This window comes from Tachyglossus aculeatus, chromosome X1 (genome assembly GCF_015852505.1).
Source record: "Tachyglossus aculeatus isolate mTacAcu1 chromosome X1, mTacAcu1.pri, whole genome shotgun sequence".
Taxonomy (NCBI): Eukaryota; Metazoa; Chordata; class Mammalia; order Monotremata; family Tachyglossidae; genus Tachyglossus; species Tachyglossus aculeatus.
The window spans coordinates 15,428,086-15,447,776 of record NC_052101.1 but is presented as its reverse complement, the minus strand read 5'-3'; the positions used below and the strand labels follow the sequence as shown (position 1 = coordinate 15,447,776).

At 41.8% G+C, this 19,691-nt stretch overlaps 1 protein-coding gene across 2 annotated transcripts in view; it reads left to right on the top strand.

Annotated features, from left to right (window-relative positions):
* HEATR5B (HEAT repeat containing 5B) overlaps nucleotides 1-19,691 on the top strand; it is a 108,748-nt gene that overhangs the window by 6,337 nt on the left and 82,720 nt on the right. For both annotated transcript variants that reach the window (XM_038772110.1, XM_038772109.1), the window contains exons 2-11: nucleotides 7,248-7,405; nucleotides 7,883-8,094; nucleotides 9,209-9,317; nucleotides 9,851-10,000; nucleotides 11,217-11,388; nucleotides 12,338-12,495; nucleotides 13,722-13,971; nucleotides 14,789-14,944; nucleotides 17,381-17,631; nucleotides 18,905-19,016. In XM_038772110.1, coding sequence (XP_038628038.1) covers nucleotides 7,280-7,405; nucleotides 7,883-8,094; nucleotides 9,209-9,317; nucleotides 9,851-10,000; nucleotides 11,217-11,388; nucleotides 12,338-12,495; nucleotides 13,722-13,971; nucleotides 14,789-14,944; nucleotides 17,381-17,631; nucleotides 18,905-19,016 — 1,696 coding nt within the window. In that variant the 5' untranslated portion in view covers nucleotides 7,248-7,279. The remainder of the gene's footprint in view (nucleotides 1-7,247; nucleotides 7,406-7,882; nucleotides 8,095-9,208; nucleotides 9,318-9,850; nucleotides 10,001-11,216; nucleotides 11,389-12,337; nucleotides 12,496-13,721; nucleotides 13,972-14,788; nucleotides 14,945-17,380; nucleotides 17,632-18,904; nucleotides 19,017-19,691) is intronic.

Genomic DNA, 19,691 nt, shown 5'->3' with positions numbered 1-19,691 from the left:
AGGTGATCAGGTTGTCCCAAGGGGGGCTCAACGCGTTCTCCCTTCTCCCCAGTACTGGACTGAAATGAGAAATATAGTGAAGTCTAGGTCCAATGCCACCATTATAATTATTATTATTATCATACAAGGTGATCAGGTTGTCCCAAGGGGGGCTCAACGCGTTCTCCCTTCTCCCCAGTATTGGACTGAAATGAGAAATATAGTGAAGTCTAGGTCCAATGCCATCATTATAATAATTATTATTATTATACAAGGTGATCAGGTTGTCCCAAGGGGGGCTCAACACGTTCTTCCTTCTCCCCAGTATTGGACTGAAATGAGAAATATAGTGAAGTCTAGGTCCAATGCCATCATTATAATAATTATTATTATTATACAAGGTGATCAGGTTGTCCCAAGGGGGGCTCAACGCGTTCTTTCTTCTCCCCAGTGTTGGACTGAAATGAGAAATATAGTGAAGTCTAGGTCCAATGCCATCATTATAATTATTATTATTATTATACAAGGTGATCAGGTTGTCCCAAGGGGGGCTCAATACGTTCTTCCTTCTCCCCAGTATTGGACTGAAATGAGAAATATAGTGAAGTCTAGGTCCAATGCCATCATTATAATAATTATTATTATTATACAAGGTGATCAGGTTGTCCCAAGGGGGGCTCAACGCGTTCTCCCTTCTCCCCAGTATTGGACTGAAATGAGAAATATAGTGAAGTCTAGGTCCAATGCCATCATTATAATTATTATTATTATTATTATACAAGGTGATCAGGTTGTCCCAAGGGGGGCTCAACGCGTTCTCCCTTCTCCCCAGTATTGGACTGAAATGAGAAATATAGTGAAGTCCAGGTCCAATGCCATCATAATAATAATAATAATTATTATACAAGGTGATCAGGTTGTCCCAAGGGGGGCTCAACGCGTTCTTCCTTCTCCCCAGTATTGGACTGAACTGAGAAATATAGTGAAGTCTAGGTCCAATGCCATCATTATTATTATTATTATTATTATACAAGGTGATCAGGTTGTCCCAAGGGGGGCTCAGCGCGTTCTCCCTTCTCCCCAGTATTGGACTGAAATGAGAAATATAGTGAAGTCTAAGTCCAATGCCATCATTATAATTATTATTATTATTATACAAGGTGATCAGGTTGTCCCAAGGGGGGCTCAACGCGTTCTTCCTTCTCCCCAGTATTGGACTGAAATGAGAAATATAGTGAAGTCTAGGTCCAATGCCATCATAATAATAATAATTATTATTATACAAGATGATCAGGTTGTCCCAAGGGGGGCTCAACACGTTCTTCCTTCTCCCCAGTATTGGACTGAAATGAGAAATATAGTGAAGTCTAGGTCCAATGCCATCATTATAATAATTATTATTATTATACAAGGTGATCAGGTTGTCCCAAGGGGGGCGCAACGCGTTCTTTCTTCTCCCCAGTGTTGGACTGAAATGAGAAATATAGTGAAGTCTAGGTCCAATGCCATCATTATAATTATTACTATTATTATACAAGGTGATCAGGTTGTCCCAAGAGGGGCTCAACGCGTTCTTCCTTCTCCCCAGTATTGGACTGAAATGAGAAATATAGTGAAGTCTAGGTCCAATGCCATCATAATAATAATTATTATTATTATACAAGGTGATCAGGTTGTCCCAAGCGGGGCTCAACGCATTCTCCCTTCTCCCCAGTATTGGACTGAAATGAGAAATATAGTGAAGTCTAGGTCCAATGCCATCATTATTATTATTATTATTATTATTATACAAGGTGATCAGGTTGTCCCAAGGGGGGCTCAACGCGTTCTCCCTTCTCCCCAGTATTGGACTGAAATGAGAAATATAGTGAAGTCTAGGTCCAATGCCATCATTATAATTATTATTATTATTATACAAGGTGATCAGGTTGTCCCAAGGGGGGCTCAACGCGTTCTCCCTTCTCCCCAGTATTGGACTGAAATGAGAAATATAGTGAAGTCTAGGTCCAATGCCATCATTATTATTATTATTATTATACAAGGTGATCAGGTTGTCCCAAGGGGGGCTCAACGCGTTCTCCCTTCTCCCCAGTATTGGACTGAAATGAGAAATATAGTGAAGTCTAGGTCCAATGCCATTATTATTATTATTATTATTATACAAGGTGATCAGGTTGTCCCAAGGGGGGCTCAACGCGTTCTTCCTTCTCCCCAGTATTGGACTGAAATGAGAAATATAGTAAAGTCTAGGTCCAATAAAGTTAGGTTGGGGGTGAATAAAGGCCCTGGCATAAGTGCCCTCGTATCCCTGTATTGATACGTTGATTTTCTGCTCCGATTAGGTGGGTACTATCAAGTAAAACTGGACTGGGAATCAGAACAGCCAAGAGGTAACTAACTGCTGGCCCCAGTTTTAAACTCCTGCCGACTCACCTCGCTGCCTGTCGGGCTTGGATCCAATCAGTCAATCAATCAATCAATTAGTGATATTTACTGAGCGCTTACCGTGTGCGAAACACTGTACTAAGCACGTTGGAGAAGACAGTATAGCCGAGTTCCTGCCCACAACAAGCTTACAGTCTAAAGGGGGAGACTGACATCATTAGACTGTGAGCCCACTGTTGGGTAGGGACCGTCTCTATATGTTGGCAACTTGTACTTCCCAAGCGCTTAGTACAGTGCTCTGCACACAGTAAGTGCTCAGTAAATACGATTGATTGATTCTGTTGTATTTGTTGAGCCCTTACTGTGTGCAGAGCAGTGTACTGAGCACTGGGGAGAGTGCAATACAACAATAAACAGACACATTCATATTCCCTGCCCATAGCGAGCTTACATGAGAAGCAGCGTGGCTCAGTGGAAAGAGCCCGGGCTTTGGAGTCAGAGGTCATGGGTTCAAATCCCGGCTCTGCCAATTGTCAGCTGTGTGACTTTGGGCCAGTCACTTCACTTCTCTGGGCCTCAGTGACCTCATCTGTAAAATGAGAAGCAGCGTGGCTCAGTGGAAAGAGCGCGGGTTTTGGAGTCAGAGGTCATGGGTTCAAATCCTGGCTCCACCAATTGTCAGCTGTGTGACTTTGGGCAAGTCACTTCACTTCTCTGTGCCTCAGCTACCTCATCTGGAAAATGGGGATTAAGACTGTGAGCCCCCCCGTGGGACAACCTGATCACCTTGTAACCTCCCCAGCGCTTAGAACAGTGCTTTGCACATAGTAAGCGCTTAATAAATGCCATTATTATTATTATTATTATTAAAATGAAGATGAAGACTGTGAGACCCCGTGGGACAACCTGATCATCAATCGTATTTATTGAGCGCTTACTGTGTGCAGAGCACTGCACTAAGCGCTTGGGAAGTACAAATTGGCAACATATAGAGACAGTCCCTACCCAACAGTGGGCTCACAGTCTAAAAGACTAACCTAATCAGTCTAACCTGATCACCCTGTAACCTCCCCAGTGCTTAGAACAGTGCTTTGCACATAGTAAGCGCTTAATAAATGCCGTTATTATTACATGCTAAGTTGGGCCCAGTGGCCTTAGGGAGATTCAATCGGGTTTATTGAGGGCTTACAGTGTGCAAAGCACTGTGCTGAGTGCTTAAAGGAGATGAAAAGCATTCCACAAGAAGTACTGAGCTAAAACTGACACAGATGATATGAATAAATCATGAAAATGTATGTAAGTGCTGAGGGGCATTTATGGGTGGGGTGAATAAAGGCAGCAAATCCAAGTGCAAGGACGAACACAGAAGGGAGTGGGAGAAGAGGAAATGAGGATTTAGATGGGGAAGCCCCTTGGAGGAGATGTGCATTTAATAAGGCTTTGAAGGTGGGGAGAGTGATTATCTTTAGGATAAATACAATTGATTGATTGATTGATATGAAGGGGGAGGAAGTTCTGTGGGTGAGAAGTCAGCCACAAGATAGGCAAGATAGGAGGTACAGCGAGTAAATTTGGCATTAAAGGAGGGAAATGTGTGATCTGGGTTGGAGTAAGAAATGAGGTTGGTAAGGAAGGAGGAGGCGAGGTGGTTGAGTGTTTTAAAGCCTGTGGTAAGGAGTGTCTGTTCGATGGGGAGGTGATGGGCAACCACTGGAGGCTCTTGAGGAACTGGGAAACACGGACTGGACGGTTTTGTCGTAAAATGATCCAGGCAGCAGAGTGAATTACGGATGGGATTAGGGAGACGGATGGGATTAGGGAGACGCAGAGTGAATTACGGATGGGTTTAGGGAGACACAGAAGTAGGGAGCTCAGCCAGGAGGTTTCTGAATACAATGTGGGAGGAAAGAGAAAATCAATCAATCAATTGTATTTATTGAGCGCTTACTGTGTGCAGAGCACTGGACTAAGCGCTTGGGAAGTACAAATTGGCAACATATAGAGACAGTCCCTACCCAACAGTGGGCTCACAGTCTAAAAGGGGGAGACAGAACAAAACCAAACATACTAACAAAATAAAATAAATAGAATAGATATGTACAAGGAAAATAAATAAATTAATAGAGTAATAAATATGTACATACATATATACAGGTGCTGTGGGGAAGAGAAGGAGGTAAGATGGGGGGATGGAGGGGGGACGAGGGGGAGAGGAAGGAAGGGGCTGAGTCTGGGAAAGCCTCCTGGAGGAGGTGAGCTCTCAGTAGGGCCTTGAAGGGAGGAAGAGAGCTAGCTTGGCGGATGGGCAGAGGGACTGGGGGCATTCCAGGCCCGGGGGATGACGTGGGCCGGGGGTCGATGGCGGGACAGGTGAGAACGAGGTACGGGGAGGAGATTAGCGGCGGAGGAGCGGAGGGTGCGGGCTGGGCTGGAGAAGGAGAGAAGGGAGGTTAGGTAGGAGGGGGCCAGGGGATGGACAGCCTTGAAGCCCAGGGTGAGGAGTTTCTGCCTGATGCACAGATTGATTGGTAGCCACTGGAGATTTTTGGGGCTGCCAGTTGCATAAAATGGGCGCTTTGGCCCTGTAGAAATTGGCCTTGGTTATGCAGAGTGCCCTGCACAAAGTCAGTGCTCAACAAACACTACTTATTGTTTGAAATAAGATTGAAACTTGGAAGGGAAGGGCCTTGTACCTCACTAGACTGGTGCTAAATACATTTTATTAACTAATAGTCAACTTCACTAGATTTGTATTTGTGAGACTTGTTTGGCTGTTCATGGTCATATGATTTCCATAGATCATTCTTATGCTCGTTTATGTTGCCTTTGTTTTGCGTTGTATGTTTTAGGCTTTACGTCAGCTAACGATTTGCAAATGACTTACCAATATCGTACACGGGATGCCTAGAGGAAGCATCAGCCTTTCATCACTAACTATAGGGAGATCCCCTTTTGGTCGCCTGATTTCTTGTTTTTTCATTTCATATAATCATATTTATTGAGCGCTTACTGTGTACAGAACACTGTACTAAGTGCTTACGAGAGTTCAGTATAACCATAAACAGACACATTCCCTGCTCACAGTGAGCTTACAGTCTAGAGGAGCTACAGTATAGAGGTACTACTTCCAGAGAGTAGTAATAAGCACCTACTAGGTGCAGTGCTGTGTATCAATCACTGAGGGAACAAATTACATTGGTGAGAATTAGACACAGTCCCTCGTCCCCAAGGAACTCACCATTGAAGAATCAAGGGGAGGAAGAGTCAGCAAAAGACACATAAGGAAATCAGCCAGTCAATCAGTGGTATTGAGCACTTACTGAGTACAGGGCACTGTACTAAGCATTTGGGAGAGTACAGTGCAGCAGATATTCCAGTTAATGGTATTTACTGAGCACTTACTGTGTGCGGTGCGCTCTACTAAGCACTTGGGAGAGTACAAAATCATAGAGTTGGTAGATGTTCTTTGCCCACAAGGAGTTTACAGTTTAGAGGGGGAGGCAGGCATTAAATTACTGATATGTTCAAAAGTGCCGTGGGACTACAGAAGAGTGAATGTCAAGAGTTTATAGGGTATGGATCCAATTTCAAAGGTGAAGCAGAAGGGAGAAGGAGCAGAAGATGTGATTTTAGTAAGACTTAGAAGGTGGGGAGAGCGATGGTCTGTAATATTTGGCAGGAGGAGGGAATTCCAGGCCAGAGGGAAGACGTGTGCCAGGGATGGCAAAAGCGAGTAGGTTGGCATTATCAATCAATCAATCAATCATATTTATTGAATGCTTACTGTGTGCAGAGCACTGGACCAAGTGCTTGGGAAGTCCAAGTTGGCAACATATAGAGACAGTCCCTACCCAACAGTGGGCTCACAGTCTAAAAGGGGGAGACAGAGAACAAAACCAAACATACTAACAAAATAAAATAAATAAAATAGATATGTACAAGTAAAATAAATAAATAAATAAATAGAGTAATAAATATGTACAAACATATATACATATATGCAGGTGCTGTGGGGAAGGGAAAGAGGTAATATGGGGGGGATGGAGAGGGGGACGAGGGGGAGCACCGGATGACAGGATTGGGCCCAAATCCAGCTCATTTTATAATTATAGTCGTATTTGTTTAAATGCTTATTATGTGCCGGGCACTGTACTAAGCGCTGGGGTGCATACAAGCAAATCGGGTTGGACAGTCCCTATCCCACGTGGGGCTCTGAAACAATAAAATACTAAACAGCCTAAGAGATAGGACAGTGAAGTATTTCCTAGAAGCTCACAAGAGGCAGCCACAATAATTATAACTTGTACCCACAACGACGGCCTTCCAGATGTTCCGAAGGTTGACAAGGACTCAAAAAACTGGTGCTTTCTTATACTTTCCAGGCTGGACCAAGGGGCAGTGGGAAATGCTGATGAGGTAGAGGGAAGAAAACCTTTCTCCCAGGCTTCAGGATTGCAGGGCAAACTATTCAAGCCTATTGTTCGGAGTCAGTTTGAATCTCTTCTGTATTTGTCGTACTGATATGTCACTATTGGCAGATGTGGAAAGGGACGGGTTAACTGATCTAGGTGTCATTTATGCTCTTTATAAGTTGCCGGTCAATAAAGAATTTTACTCATTTAACTTTTTATCCAGTTGATGGCATCATGTCCATAATCAAAAAAACTGGTAAATGTAAAACTAAAAGTCTAAATTTAAAAGTATGTAACAAATCCTAATAGTAATCCTTTCCGTAGTCATAATCTTTGATTATAACTATTGTCTAAGTAAGGATGTTTGATTTGCTTAGCATCCAGCTAAAAGCTACGCTATTAAACACACGTTTATTGACCTATCCACCAAAAATGTTTAGTTTAATTTACAGCAGTTTCTTTATGTTGCAGGCACTGTGGATGAACTGTGAGTTTTATCAAGAATGGAGTTGGCCCACAGTTTATTGCTCAATGAAGAAGCTTTGGCCCAGATTACCGAAGCCAAAAGGCCCGTCTTTATCTTCGAGTGGTTGCGATTTCTTGATAAAGTTCTTGTTGCCGCTAACAAGGTATGCAGTTGCCTTTCAGTCAGTTAATCGGTAGTATTTATTAAAAGCCTACTATGTGCAGGGCTCTGTGGTAGGCATTTGAGAGAATACAGTAGAATTCGTTGGCATGATCTCTGTCCTCAAAAAGCTTACAGCTGCGCGATTACTCGCTGTCCATGCCTACATCTTTTGGACATTAGTTCATGTCACGATAGGACAGATGACGATATCTCTAGCACGCAGGAAATTAGCAATGGATGCCATTTTGCCTTGAGTAGGGCAAGGAAGGGCGAAAGAAGGAATTTGAATCAGAAAAGAATAAAAATAGTGTTGCCTAACTCTTTCTGAGTGCTGTGTAATAGAGCAAAGGTTTCTGTTAGCCGTGCGTCTTGAGTTTTTAGCTGCATGTAGGTCATGCGTTAAAAAGTTTAACTTTTATTTCCTATAAGAAAGAATATATATGAGAGCAAATAACTGTTCTTTGTACTTCTTTAACAGACCGATGTAAAAGAGAAACAGAAAAAGCTAGTTGAGCAGCTCACTGGATTAATAAGTAGCTCCCCTGGACCACCTACACGGAAACTGTTAGCTAAAAATCTGGCAGCCCTCTACAGCATTGGAGATACGTTTACCGTGTTTCAAACACTAGACAAGTGTAATGATATTATCAAAAATAAAGATGACACAGCAGGCTATTTGCCAACTAAACTGTAAGTACTATGACATGAATTATTCTAAGAAATAGAATAAAGCCTATGGTAAGAAATAGATTGTTCCCCGTACGTTTATTCAGTTATGGAATGATTATCTCTTTCACTACGGTTAATGACCATTATTTGGGAGAAAGGAACTTGAAATTGAAATCTATATTCCCTTCATCGGTGTCTAAAATTGAAATGCGTTTACTATGTGCGAAGCACCGTTCTAAGCGCTGGGGGTGATACGAGATGATCAGGTTGTCCCACGGGGGGCTCACAGTTTTGATCCCCATTTTACAGATGAGGTAACTGAGGCCCAGAGAAGTTGAGTGACTTGCCCAAAGTCACACAGCTGACAAGTGGCGGAGCCGGGATTAGAACCCGTGACCTCTGGCTCTCAAGCCCGGGCTCTTTCCACTGAGCCACGCTGCTTCTCAAAGACCGTGAGCCCTATGTGAGACAAAGATTGTGTCCAACCGTATTACCTTGTACCTACCCCAGCGTTTAAAACACTGCCTAACATGTAGTAAGCTCTTAACAAACACAATTATTATTATTATTATTATTAATACCTTCCCAGTTTTTCACAACAGTCATCCAAGGATTGCAAGAAAGGCTAGTGCGCAGTCTGCTGCTAAGACCTCCAGTCTGCAGATGGTGTGGTGCAGTTAAATATTTTAAAAAGTTAATTATGTGTTATGGTTCATATTTGAACTGAGTCCAATATGCCTGACAAACATGAATTACGTCGATTACCTTTTGAGTGTCTACACTATGCAGAGCATTGTATTGTGTTTGGAAAAAATAAGGTAAAAGATTTATTCCTGCCTTCAGTAAGTGTACGGTGTAACCTTCTATTTGTATAAGATGAAATCTATATAATCCAAATAATTGCAGTGTGTTCAAGAGAATGTGGCTTTTTACATTAGTTGAAATTCAGCACTCAATAAATAGGACTGACTGACTAAACACGTGGGAGAGTGCAGCAGAAGGAAATTTCACATTCACAATTTCACATTCTCTACCTTCTCTGCCTTCAAGGAGCTTATAATGTGATTGAGGAGCTGAATTGGCCCTTGCAATTTTACAGTGTTGGTTTTAAATGCAGAAATATTTTGTTTTCCAGTGCTGCGGTGGCATGCGTTGGAGCATTTTATGAAAAAATGGGAAGGATGTTGGGAAGTGCGTTTCCAGAAACAGTAAACAATCTTTTAAAATCTCTAAAAAGCGCCGAGGTAAAATGGACAAACCAATTTATTACTTTCTGTTCTGTTTAGGGCACAGTTGACTATCTTAATTAGAAAAAGAATTATCCTTATATCTTTCAAGCAGTTGATGGCAAGGGTGATATTAGCCTGTAGACATAAGAGGAAGCAGGGGTTAGTATCCTTTGTCAAAGCTTGGGGAATAGTTTTAAAGTTATATCTTGTCATTTCTAATTTCTACAACCCAAATAATTTTTTTGTAAATGCAGGGTTAAAAAACCTCAGATTGATTTATGAATCCATCCTAATTTTGCCTCAGTGACTCGAGTCAATTTCGTGCATTTGTGTGATTAAGTGTCTACTTCCAACGTTGGGAATACATAGTTTGAAATGAAATATCTGCAAGTTTTGTTCTCTCTCGGGTGGTTTCTTTTCCTGCTTGATTTCGTTTTCCCCCCCCCTTAATTCGGTCCGTAGCCGGGGTAAAGTATCTTGTTGAACCGTTGAGTTGCGGTTAACTTAATATGTTTTTGTGTTCTTTTGATTTCTGCCCACCAATTCAGTCACAGGGTCGAAGTGAAATCTTAATGAGTTTAAAAAAAGTCCTGAACGGACTGGGCGGTGCAGCAGCTTCCTGCCATCGGGATATTTACAAGAATGCCAGGTCTCTCCTGACCGACAGATCTATGGCTGTTCGATGTGCCGTTGCCAAGGTGAATGTCTTGTTTTTGAGATTTGTTAATCATATGGCTGCCTTATTTTTCTGCCTGTCTTAAAAGTATTTTCTGTTTGGACTCTTTTAAGTGTTTCTAGCCAGGGAATAGTCTGGTCACCGATTAGGTTAATTTTAGTTCCAACTGTACCCCACCCATTATGAAATTAAAAATGTATACAATATAAAAATGACACGTGGATTTGAAGAGGACCGAACAGACGGCAGAATCCACTATTTTTGCTTTTATTAAGTGTATTAATCATACCTAGTTAAATGTATGTGTAGTCGTGCCTTATTTTATTTCTCTGTCATACTGGGTTTTGAGGAAAGGCGAGCTTAGTTGGTGGGTTAGGACATTCAGTTGCACTCTGGGCAAGCTCTCTCGTGTAACAAATTACACTTTGCCGCTTGTCTGCTGTATGAACTTGGGCAAGTCACTTAATTGCTCTGTGCCTCAGTTACCTCATCTGTAAAATGCAGGTTGATACTGTGAACCTCATGTGGGATATTCATTCAGTCGTATTTATTGAGCGCTTACTGTGTGCAGAGCACTGTACGAAGCGCTTGAATGGGACTGTGTCCAACCTGATTAGCTTGTATCCACCCCAGCGCTTAGTATAGTGTCCAGCATGTAGTGAGCGCTTCACAAAGTACCATTAAAGAAAAAAAAAACAACCAAAAATGGCAGAGTCAGGTCCTCTTCTTTGAAGCCCATGCTCTTTCCAGTAGCCATGCTGCTTCTCTCTGGCCAATGCTTTGGGAAGATCCCTTTCGCCTATTACGTTATATCCACCTCCTCTATCATCAATCGTATTTATTGAGCGCTTACTGTGTGCAGAGCACTGTACTAAGCGCTTATAGCCTCTAGGCTATAAGCTTGTCATGGACAGGGAATGTGTCTGTTTATTGTTGTATTGTACTCTCCCAAACGCTTAGTACAGTGCTCAGCACACAGCAGGTGCTCAATAAATGCGGTTGAATGAATGAATAAGGAGGAGTTAGGTTCTGGGGGAATTAAACCCCCAGGCCGAGTCCTCTAAACAGATTCAGAGCGCTCAAACCTAGATACTACGTAGCTTCGCTCTCCAGAGAAGTGGAACTGGCTATTGCCATTTGGAAAAGAATTAGAGCGATCATTTAAATGTGGAGAAATGTGACATTTCAAGAATTGGGTTTATAATTTACTTTTTTTTGCTTGTGTTCCTCCTACCCAGTGTCTGCTAGAATTACAGAATGAAGCCGTATTTATGTGGACAGCTGAGTTGGAAAATGTAGCAACACTCTGTTTTAAGGCTTTAGAAAGCTCAAATTATGGCGTTCGAGTTGCAGTGTCAAAACTGCTAGGAACCGTCATGGCCACGGCACTGATGCCAAAACAAGCCGCAGGTACTCCTTTCAGAATCAAAATGTAGTTCTGTCGGGCATTTGTAATCTTTTCCAGGCCTCATGTCGGCCTGAAGGGGAAGAGGCTAGAGAAGGGCAGGATGTTTCCTTGACTCCTCTCTGTTATTCAACCCACATTTTCAGCCCATCACTAAATCCTGTTGGCCCACCTTCACGACATCGCGAAAATCCGCCCTTCCCTCTCCATCCAAACTGATACCATTTAAATGCAATCGTTCATTCTTTCCCACCCGGGTTAGTTAATCATCATCATCATCATCATCATCAATCGTATTTATTGAGCGCTTACTATGTGCAGAGCACTGTACTAAGCGCTTGGGAAGTACAAATTGGCAACATATAGAGACAGTCCCTACCCAACAGTGGGCTCACAGTCTAAAAGGGGGAGACAGAGAACAAAACCAAACATACTAACAAAATAAAATAAATAGAATAGATATGTACAAATAAAATAAATAAATAAATAAATAGAGTAATAAATAAATAAATAAATAGAGTAATAAATAGAGTAATATTTAATTTAGTTAATGCATCAGCTTCCCTGCTGACCTCCCAGCCCCCTGTCTCTCCCCACCCCAGTCCATACTTCACTCTGCTGCCCGCGTCTTTTCCCACAGAAACGTTCAGGACATGTCACCCAACTCCTCAGAAAACTCCAGTTCATTCATTCATTCATTCAGTCGTATTTATTGAGCGCTTACTGTGTGCAGAGCACTGGACTAAGCGCTTGGAAAGTACACACGATGCCCTGCACACAGTAAGCTCGGTAAATACGATTGACTGAACGAATGGTTGTAGATACATCTGCATTTCCTTGCTACATGTTTTGAATCAGTAGATAATTTCCCCAAATTACCTAAATGATTAAAAGTATATCTCTTAATCTTTCTGAAACATATGCAAAAAAATAATTATGTTTTTTCTCACAAAGTAATGCGTCAGAATGTGAAGCGAGCTACCCTAGAAGAAGTCCTGGAACTCATGGCCACGGGATTTCTCCGTGGCGGATCTGGATTTTTAAAGAGCGGTGGTGAAATGTTAAAAGTCGGAGGATCTGTCAATCGGGAAGTGAGAGTTGGAGTTACACAGGTTTGTCACTGTTATCTGAAAACTGCTTTGTTCCATGTGTGTGAAGGTGATTATAAGCAGTGGCTAAGTGATGGAAAGTATACGGGGGTTTTCAAGGATGTTTAATTAGGAAAAGTGAATAGATTAATGCCTTTTTTTTCTTGTGGCAAAGCTAGAAAACCATGTGACAAAGGTAGAAAACCGTACTGAAACTATATACATTATACAAAACTAATGAGCGTGCTACAACAGCGATAAATATTGGTTCTTTTGCAGGCATGCTACCTGAAAGGCAGTGCATACAAACTTTTCATTAATTTTGGCTCTAATTATTATTGTACTTAGCATATTGAGAGGCACAGAGTTCACATTACAGTAAATGTCTTGGAAGTTTTAGAAGATTGTTTAAAACTGGCACAGAAAAATGTGGGATTATAACAGTGCTTTGGACATAGTAAGCGCTTAATAAATGCTATCATTATTATTATTGTTCCTGAAATCCATTTAACAGTCGCCATTGATTGGCTTCCTGCTGTTAACTTAGGCCTTAACTTGTACCTCCCTTAGCGCTTAGAGCAGTGCTCGACAGATGATAATAATAATAATAATAGTAATAATTATGGCATTAACTACGTGCTAAGCACTGTTCCAAGCACTGGAGTAGATAGAAGGTAATCGGGTTGTCCCAAGTGGGGCTCACAGTCTTCATCTCCATTTTACAGATGAAGTAACTGAGGCAAAGTTAATACTAATAACGATGGTATTTGTTAAGTGCTTACTGTATGCGCTGAACACTGTTCTAAGCACTGATGTGCCAAGCACTGTTAAGCGCTTAGTACAGTGCTCTGCACCCAGTAAGCGCTCAATAAATACGATTGAATGAATGTTCCAAGTGCTGGGGTAGATACAAAGTAATCAGGTTGCCCCACGTGGGGCTCACAGTCTTCACCCCCATTTTACAGATGAGGGAACTGAGACACAGAGAAGTGAAGCGACTTGCCCAAAGTCACACAGCTGACAGGTGACGGAGCTGGAATTAGAACCCGTGACCTCTGACTCCCAAGCCCAGGCTCTTTCCATTAGGCCGTGCTGCTTAACAAATACTATAAAACATAAACTGCATCCCCTCCCCACCCAAAACTGAGGAACAGGCCTTGGAAGGTATTCTCTGAATTTTGCCATTCTGTGATTCAAACGAGTTTGCCTGTGTCCTGGCCAAACTGAAATATGTCTTTTTCTACGCACAGGCGTATGTGGTGTTTGTTACGACGCTGGGCGGGCAGTGGCTGGAGCGAAACTTTGCTACGTTCTTGTCTCATGTCCTTGATCTGGTTTCTCACCCCCGGGCAACCCAAACACACGTGGAGGCCGTATACTCTCGAAGATGCGTCTCCTTCATCCTTAGAGCAACTGTGGGCAGCTTGCTCGGGGAGAAGGCCCAGATTGCAGCAGCTAAAGAAATCTGCCAAGCCATTGGAAAACAAATGAAAGCTGTGGGTAAGGATTTTTATTCTCTCATTTAAAAATGCAAATTTGACAAGAGCGCACTGTCTATTTTTTTTTTGACCAGTTGGGCGTCCTCTCAATCATTTATTCAACTTTGGCTATTTCTTATTTGACCCTGGAGCCTTTTGGTTTTCAATTCTCATTAAACGCTCTGGATTGAGATTCTCAAATAGTCCCTTTAGAGTTTTAATAATACGTTAAGGAAGCCGAAATGCAGTATTTGAAGATTTGCATGTTTTCTGTACTATTTTTGGTTATTTTATTAAAATTATTTTTATTCTTCGCGGTTGTATTAGATATTGTCGGTAAATTCAGCCTCGGGAGGTGCGGAGTTGTAGAAAAATTGACCAAAATCTACCGAAATTTGAAATTTCAAAATTGAAATTTGATTTGTGAACGAAAGATGATCCTATCATCAGATGTATGGGAAGGGCTTGATAAATTGACCCGAAGCTTTGGCGATCAATTCAAACTTTCAACGCTAAGCAGTTTTCCTGTAATTCATGCTTTCACTGTGCATTTTGGATAGAGCTGTGTGGGGGAATTAGGGACTCCTTTTTCGACGTTATCCATCTGCCCGGATAGGCGTTTCATCGTGAAATTTCGGGAGCCGTTCGAACAGGTTTGTGTGCTGGAAGGTTGTTCTCCATTTCCCTAGTCGTTTTCTAGCCAGAACGTGTACGTAGCGTCTTTTAGTTTCAAGCAGTCAGAGTTCAGTTTGAACACGAAGACACTGAGAAAAATGTATAACCAAAATTGAATTCATTCACTTAACATGTTTTTTTTTATTTTTCCTTTCCCCACATAGAAATAGTCGTTAATGATACCAGCAGTGAAAACAAATCTGGAGCAGCAGAAATAGCGGCAAGCCAGCATGTCATGGTGTGTGCACTCCAGGAACTCGGTAGCCTCGTGCAGAGCCTGAATGCTACAGCATCTCCTCTTATTCAGGAGGCATCTATAGGTATGCAGTGCCGTTACGGCCAAGACATACGTCTTCAGATTATGTTAGCAGCTTCAAATAGGATGAATCGGAGCTAGAATTTTACATAACTAAAAAATTACACTTTGTATATATGCAGTATTTACCTGTCAGCAACTCAATTCAGAACGTTCTTGTGCAGTAAATTGTATGGCCATTGTATTACTATGGCCATAGTAATGGCCATACATTGGGGAAAAATTGTGAAATACAGTATTTGTCACTGTATTTGTGTTTGTCCCCCTTTTAGACTGTGAGCCCACTGTTGGGTAGGGACTGTCTCTATGTGTTGCCAATTTGTACTTCCCAAGCGCTTAGTACAGTGCTCTGCACATAGTAAGCGCTCAATAAATACGATTGATTGATTTGTCACCTTACCATCACTGGGAACTGACAGCTAAGAGCCGACCACAGCTATAAGTAGATTTTGAACTTGTCCTCCTAAGCGGCTATCAGTGCTGTCATCCCTAAATGTACATATACATTTACATATACATTTCCCTTCCCCACAGCACCTGTATATATGTATATATTTATGTATATATGTTTGTACATATATATGTTTGTACACATTTATTACTCTATTTATTTATTTATTTATTTTACTTGTACATATCTATTCTTTTTATTTTATTTTGTTAGTATGCTTGGTTTTGTTCTCTGTCTCCCCCTTTTAGACTGTGAGCCCACTGTTGGGTAGGGACTGTCTCTAGATGTTGCCAATTTGTACTTCCCAAGCACTTAGTACAGTGCTCTGCACATAGCAAGCGCTCAATAAATACGATTGATGATGATATAGTACACCGAAAATGGTGGTGAAAACCGTATCTTAAAGTCTGCTGACACAATGCGGCTATTATTTTTGAATAATAAGAATAAGAGTAATAATAAGAATAATAAGAATAATAGAGAAGCAGCGTGGCTCAGTGGAAAGAGCCCAGGCATTGGAGTCAGAGGTCAGGGGTTCAAATCCCAGCTCCACCACTTGTCAGCTGTGTGACTTTGGGCAAGTCACTTCACTTCTCTGGGCCTTAGCTCCCTCATCTGGAAAATGGGGATGAAGACTGTGAGCCCCTCGTGGGGCAACCTGATCACCTTGTAACCTCCCCAGCGCTTAGAACAGTGCTTTGCACATAGTAAGCGCTTAATAAATGCCGTTATTATTATTATTATTTTCGCAGTTTAAACAAAGCATCAGTGGTGGTGTTTTTGAAGACAAAACCCTCACCATCATCCTTGAATAATTGGGAATTTAGGAATATATTAGTATTGTATCATATTCTTTTCATCCCGGGATGGTTGAATGAAAACTTTCCATAGCCTTAAGTTCAATTTTCTTTATAATTTAGCCTTCTGTTCAGTATTTCAAGCATGAAATAATAATAATAACGATGGTATTTGTTAAGCGCTTACTATGTGCCCAGCACTATTCTAAGCGCTGGGGTACATACAAGGTAATCAGGTTGCCCCACGTGGGGCTCACAGTCGTAATCCCCATTTTACAGGTGAGGTAACTGGGGCACAGAGAAGTTAAGTCACAAGCAGCGTGGCTCAGTGGAAAGAGCCCGGGCTTGGGAGTCAGAGGTTATGGGTTCTAATCCCGGCTCCGCCACTTGTCTCCCGTGTGACTTTGGTAAAGTTACTTAACTTCTCTGGGCCTCAGTTACCTCATCTGTAAAATGGGGATTAAGATTGTGAGTCCCATGTGGGACAACCTGATGACCTTGTATCCCCCCCAGCACGTAGGACAGTGTAAGCACTTAACAAAAGCCATCATTATTTCAGCACTGAGAACAGTGCTTTGCACATAGTAAGCGCTTAATAAATGCCATCCTTATTTCAGCGCTTACAGCTGTGCTTTGCACATAGTAAGCGCTTAATAAATGCCACTTTATTGACTCCCAAGCCACTCTTTCCACTGAACCACGTTGCTAATCTTATGGTCAAGATTTTCATTAAGTTGTTAATGAAAAATGTAGTCCATTCTTGGTCCAGTTCCAAAGCCATTAAATGGTTCTGATGTGGGTTTTTTGTCGTTGTCATTCATTCATTCATTCAATTGTATTTATTAAGCGCTCATCATCATCATCATCATCATCAATCGTATTTATTGAGCGCTTACTATGTGCAGAGCACTGTACTAAGCGCTTGGGAAGTACAAGTTGGCAACATATAGAGACAGTCCCTACCCAACAGCGGGCTCACAGTCTAGAAGGGGGAGACAGACAACAAAACAAAACATACTAACAAAATAAAATAAATAGAATAAATATGTACAGGTAAAATAAATAAATAAATAGAGTAATAAATATGTACAAATATATATACATATGTCGTTGTTGTTCAGTATTGTAATTTGGTTGAAAGCCCTGCCTCCTTTACAGGCAAATTGAGTGTTTGCGTTCATCTTTTCGCTAGGGCTGTTGGAGACGGTAACTTCCGTGCTGCTTCACCCGAGTATGGCGGCCCGATTGGCGGCCGCGTGGTGCTTGCGCTGTGTAGCCGTGGCTTTGCCTTTCCAGTTGACGCCGTTTCTCGACAGATGTGCAGAAAGACTGAACAACCTGAAGACTTCCCCCGAAGCTGTTAGTGGATACAGTTTTGCAATGGCTGCTTTACTGGGAGGCGTTCATCAGTGTCCATTGGGTATTCCCCATGCCAAAGGAAAGGTGAGGAGCTACAAGTTAAAAAATCATAAACGGTGATGTTTTCATGAAACAAAATTTAGTGAGCACCCACTGCAGGCATGACATGTTCTTAGGGACTGTGGTGGTGGAGACCGCTTTGACGAAATGATATTGAAAACCACAACTAAATTGCTTCATAATAAGGAGGAACGCGGCCAATTGGGCTGGCGCTTGGTTTTGTTGAATTCAGCTCTTTATAATAGAGAGAAATATAATTTGCACAGAAGCAATTGGCTTATTTCCAGGTTGTTTTTACCAAGCTAATATTTGAAGTTTTCAGAAATACGTTCAAAATTCACAGTTGGGGGGCCTCAGTCTGCATTTAGCATTACATTTCAGGTCAATAAATAGTACTGGGTGAAATTGAAATCGATGACTCGATGAGCTAAAAATTTTTGTAGGTCACTGATTCGTGATGAAATTGCAATCGATGACGAGTTTCGCTACAATTTTTGTAGATAACTCTTGCGGGTGAGGCCCAACACAGTGATCTGATTTATGAAATTGAAATCGATGACTCGATGAGCTAAAAATTTTTGTAGGTAACTGATTCGTGATGAAATTGCAATCAATGACGAGTTTCGCTACAATTTTTGTAGATAACTCTTGCGGGTGAGGCCCAACACAGTGATCTGATTTAATGCCTTTCTTCCAATTTGCCTGTTCGTGTGAGTGTAGCCCTTGTGAGGAAACTGGTGGCAGGCGGTCTATCCGTTTTCTTGATGAGGTAACAAATTTAGAGACACTACACAGTCAGTAGGGGAACACAGGGTTTTCAAGCATTCATTCAATCATATTTATTGAGCGCTTACTGTGTGCAGAGCACTGGGCTAAGCGCTTGGGAAGGACAAGTTGGCAACATATAGAGATGGTCCCTACACAACAACGGGCTCACGGTCTAGAAGGGGGAGACGGACGACAAAACAAGACATGTAGACGGGTGTCAAAACTGTCAAAATAAATAGAATTATAGCTATATGCACATCATTAATAAAATAGAGTAGTAAATATGTACAAGTAAAATAAATAGAGTAATAAATATGTATAAATATATACAAGTGCTGTGGGGAGGGGAAGGAGGTTGTGGGGGGCATGGGGAGGGGAGGAGTATGGCTCAACTCTAACTCCACTAAACCACGCTTCCTCTGTCAGAACATACTCTTGACTTTGTTCATTTGAAAGCTTGTAAATCAGATAAGTCTTTATTAAAGCCGTTAGTGGATTGAAACGTTCTAAATCCCAATTTTCCTTGCAGATGGTGGTCAGCATCGCTGAAGACCTTTTGCGAACCGCTGCTCAGAATAGCAGGCTCTCCTTACAGCGCACTCAAGCTGGCTGGCTTTTACTTGGTGCACTTATGACTTTAGGTAGAGTATTTTTCATTCTTCCTGGGTCACAAAATCCTGAAAGAAAATTTAATCCACATTTGGAGCTCAGAGGTGGGGCGTTGGGGAAAAATTGTGGAAGTAATCAGCCCTCTATTCAGGATAACTTTTCTTCAGTGAGAAAGGTTTTGTCATCATGTCCGTGGCTCTTTTTGGTGTAGTGTTTCCTCATGTCTCCTATAAACATAGGTTAGTACAAGTGACAGGGCTCCGGTAGATAAAGCGTCAAAGAGTCCGCAGTTAGGCGATCCGGCTCATCCGTTTGTATTTTTAAAAATCGTACTAGGCAACTTTGCAGATTTATATCCTTTCAGATCGTTTGCAAATTTATTTTGTTAGTATGTTTGGTTTTGTTCTCTGTCTCCCCCCTTTTAGACTGTGAGCCCACTGTTGAGTAGGGACTGTCTCTATATGTTGCCAATTTGTATTTCCCAAGCGCTTAGTACAGTGCTCTGCACATAGTAAGCGCTCAATAAATACGATTGATGATGATGATGATGATGTCCGGGATAGGGACCCCATTACTTAACTGTGTGTATCGAATTGTCCTTCGTATTTGAAGAAGACACCACTAATGGTGAAATTCACCTGTGTGTCATTGTAGCCGAAAAAGTCTGTGCAGGACTCAGAGGTCCGGCCTCATTTTGCACAGAAAAA